General features: G+C 31.9%; 1 protein-coding gene across 1 annotated transcript; it reads right to left on the bottom strand.

Moving 5' to 3' along the window:
* Nucleotides 1-672: 672 nt before the first annotated feature.
* On the bottom strand, nucleotides 673-3,165 carry LOC131175981 (uncharacterized). The gene is made up of 5 exons (XM_058140914.1): nucleotides 3,078-3,165; nucleotides 2,741-2,926; nucleotides 1,428-1,595; nucleotides 984-1,104; nucleotides 673-885 (listed from the first exon to the last, which is right to left on the bottom strand). The coding sequence occupies exons 1-5, from the start codon at nucleotides 3,147-3,149 to the stop codon at nucleotides 782-784; spliced, it is 651 nt and encodes a 216-aa protein (XP_057996897.1). The 5' UTR covers nucleotides 3,150-3,165; the 3' UTR covers nucleotides 673-781.
* Between the last annotated feature and the right edge of the window lie 560 nt (nucleotides 3,166-3,725).

Below are 3,725 nucleotides of genomic sequence, written 5' to 3'. Positions count from 1 at the left end.
TATTTTTGCAAGTTTTAACATTTAAAGAAAGTAATTCTTAACCAAGTCCTCCCAAGGTTAGTATTTAACCCCTCAAAAGGTTTTAAATATTAATGAAGTAAAAATTTAACATAATCTTTTAAGTATCCAAACAACATTAATGAGGCGTTAAAAGTTACAAGGGTAATTATTAGCCCTTGTTAACCTTATACCAAATGCCTCCTATGTGCAGCAAAAAGAATGGAGATTTGATTAGCCATAACATGTGATGGGAAGACTGGGGAAAAAAAATATGAGGTGGTTACAATTATGGGAATGGCAAGTAAGACCCCATAAGGCAATTTTGGAAACATGTTAGGAATGGAAAACTAGTCCTAAGGAATTAAGGGAAATGAGAGTGGGAAAAGGAGGAGGAGAAGGAGAAGAATAGTGTTGAATTCTCAGTCTATCAATCAATGAATTCCCACTTTACAATTGAATATGTATATATTATAGTTTGTTATATAACAAATCATAAATAACTACGGCTAATTGTGCCTACTATAATTAATTTAGAATAAGCTACTTATCAGCCTTCTCCCCTTCTCTTATACGTAACACAACAACACTCCTTACATGAATCACTATCAGTCCTTATAATTGTAAACATTCCATTGAAAACTTAAGCTCTTATCATTATACCACACAATGGTCTTTATGTAACATAGCAATAAGTATTAGTTCAAAGAAAAACTTATAAACCAACCCATATTGTGTGCATTGATATAAAGTCAACAAAGCACATATACGTTTGTTTCATAACCTAGTGATTTATCTGAAAATAAAGAGAGCAAAACCTTGCATAAACCAAAAGTGGACCCAAAAGGAAGGAATTTTCAATGGTCCTTAAGCTAGGATTTGTTGGATCTGCAAAAGCAATTTGCATACATTAAGCACTAAAAAGAACATATTTTTTCCAAACTCATTCAAATGAAATTGGATTATTCAAGGGCACAAGCACATACCAGCGAAGAAGGTAGGAGTCATCACTGGGGTACCCATTATATGAGCATCATAAAATAGAGTATATAAGTGTGGTATAAGGCGATAACGTCTCTTTAATGCCCGACGACAAACTTCTTCACACTATTGGAAGTTGGAACTGAAGTAAGTTCATAACATAGTTGCCAGCATGATAGGATAATTAAGATAAACTTGAAAAGCAATATAGAAAATTTAGAAAGAGATAAGATAGGTGCAAACATGATATTAAAGCAACATGATATAAGCTATGATACTTATGAAAAAGAAATATTTTACATAGTTATCTCAGGTTCAGGTCTAAACAAATCTACCATAGCATTAAATCAACTTTGGGCTTTGCCTAATTAAATGGAATATCTATATACATATCAGTAGTAGGAAATCTAAAGATGGTTACTATCAAATTGCTAGTGCAGAGGACAAACCTCATCTCCAAAAGACCATGGCTCATGGTCAAAAGAGGCTTTTTCAGAATGCCCACGACAGAAAGGAAACATTGCACCGACACCCATCCACCTTCCAAAAAGCTTAGGCGTTGCATTTCCAACAAATCCGCCAATATCAGGTCCTGAAAATGGTTGACCACTGAGTCCCTATTCAAAAAGTAAAACCAAAATTAGAGAAAATAATTATGTTGCAAGTAATGAACCCATAAGGTATTTCTATTATTGAAGTAATTTATTTTCCTCTAGATAAAAAGACAATTATTTTCTACTTCCTTCCAAATCAAACTATGCTTTGAAAAATACAAAGAATCAATGAACAATTCAAGAAAAGAAGGAAGAATGGAAGACAAGGGGGATTATGATAAGGAAAATGAGATCGACAAAAGAATAAAATTCAACAAAATAGATATGCTATTTAGGGTGAAAAGACAATCAAAATAAACAAAGACTGAGAAAATAGATATGTAGTTGTTATATTGATTGAACACTAATCATCTATACACATATACATTCCTAGAATACCAAACTGATTAGAATACACTTTCAACTTAGGAGATTTTCGCGTGCTCTCTGACAAGCCCATAAGTTAGCAATCGTAGGTGGTAAGAAGAAAAACCCTGTTACACTCCCCTTATAAACTTCAAAACAACCTACAAATTCTATCCATAGACCTGTAACGTGATCCCTAATCAGGGGCCTTAACATCTATATAGTGCTTGAATACCTTCAATATCATATCTTATAATCACAACATCATTTGCATAGAAAGTAGTTAACCACGCAACTTTTTTCTAAGTATCATTTAGGGCATCAAGGTCTTAATGGGGCATTCAAAATTCATTAGTAGCCATTATTTGATACAATAATAGAAACAAATAAAGGACAAATAAAGGTCTCTATAAGTGAAGTTTTACAACGTTTAAAATCAAAGCCCTAATAGAATCATGTCCTTAGTTCAACATATGCAAAAACTTTACGAAAGCCATTTGTTCCAACTATTTTTTCATTGTTGCACATTTGATAGCCTTTTCCTCCTAAAGCAATTCAAATCAATCCATGGTTCAATTATGCATAAAACTAAGATTGCTAGCCCAAAAATCCAATGATCCAGAGAAAAGAGGATGCAAGGTGCGTAATCTTCATCATTTTGATCAGGCAAACTTTGTTAATGATATTCATACAAGACATTCATAAACTGTAGACCTCTCGTATGTTCAATTTTCCATATTTTCCTAAGACTTCTAGCCCTAAATTACAACAATCTAGTTTCTCAAACTTCATATATTACTCACCAATTGAAGAACCATGGAGATGGACATGTGCAGATGCTCCCAATTTGAAACGTTGTCTCCTGTCCATGTTGCAGCATACTTTTGACTGCCAATAAATCCAGCCCTAGTAAGAACAAAGGGACGCTTATTTTCATTGGCTAATTTCATGCCTTCAAATGTTGATCTTGCCATCAACATGCCAAATACCTAAAAATAAGAACTTCAAGTTCAGAATTTTATTTGATTATCAACAATAAATACAAATAAAAGCAATCACAACATGGAACTATTTTAAATTCCATTAGTAGAAATCATTCTCTTATTAAAAGAAAACAAGAAAAAAGGAAAGGATGAATACATTGTGATAGTATGAGTGCTCCTGGCAACCCCCAAGTTCATCATCTCCTCGATGAATATTGCTTTCAGGCATTGTCTTTGTTGCTACCTGTAAAGTTAAATAATAAGTCTAAGTAGCATTGAAGAAATTGCAAGCACTAAGAAAATAACAATGCGAGTCACCTTAAAATAAATGCATTATATTAATAATTAATGACATGAAGAAATTTATATATAATGATAAGATTATTTATTTTTAGAAAATATTATTAGAGACAAATTTATTTGATTCTAAAAGTAAATTTAGAAATTTTAGAATAAACAATTAAAGTCAATTTAATTTGTCTTTAAATATGGATTTAGGGATAAATAATATAGTTTGTTAAAATGGAAAGAGAGACAATTTTTTGTCTCAGCAGTAAATTGGACAAATGATTATTTGTCTCTAAAAATATATAAAGACAAATAAATAGCTTTTTGAGTACAAATTTTTATTCTCAATATAATAATTTTGGTATAGTGAGCATACCCCTACTAATGGGTATTGAATTAAATGAATAAAAACAAGCCAATCAATAACTGCAGCCACTGCTACTTTTAATCTATCACCAATTGCGTAAATGGGTAGACTAGAGTTTGTTTGGTTTTATTGATATGGGCATCCACACAA

The sequence above is a fragment of the Hevea brasiliensis genome, chromosome 18 (assembly GCF_030052815.1).
Source record: "Hevea brasiliensis isolate MT/VB/25A 57/8 chromosome 18, ASM3005281v1, whole genome shotgun sequence".
In the NCBI taxonomy this organism is placed as follows: Eukaryota; Viridiplantae; Streptophyta; class Magnoliopsida; order Malpighiales; family Euphorbiaceae; genus Hevea; species Hevea brasiliensis.
Note: the sequence above shows the minus strand (reverse complement) of the source record. Positions and strands in the feature narration are given on the sequence as shown.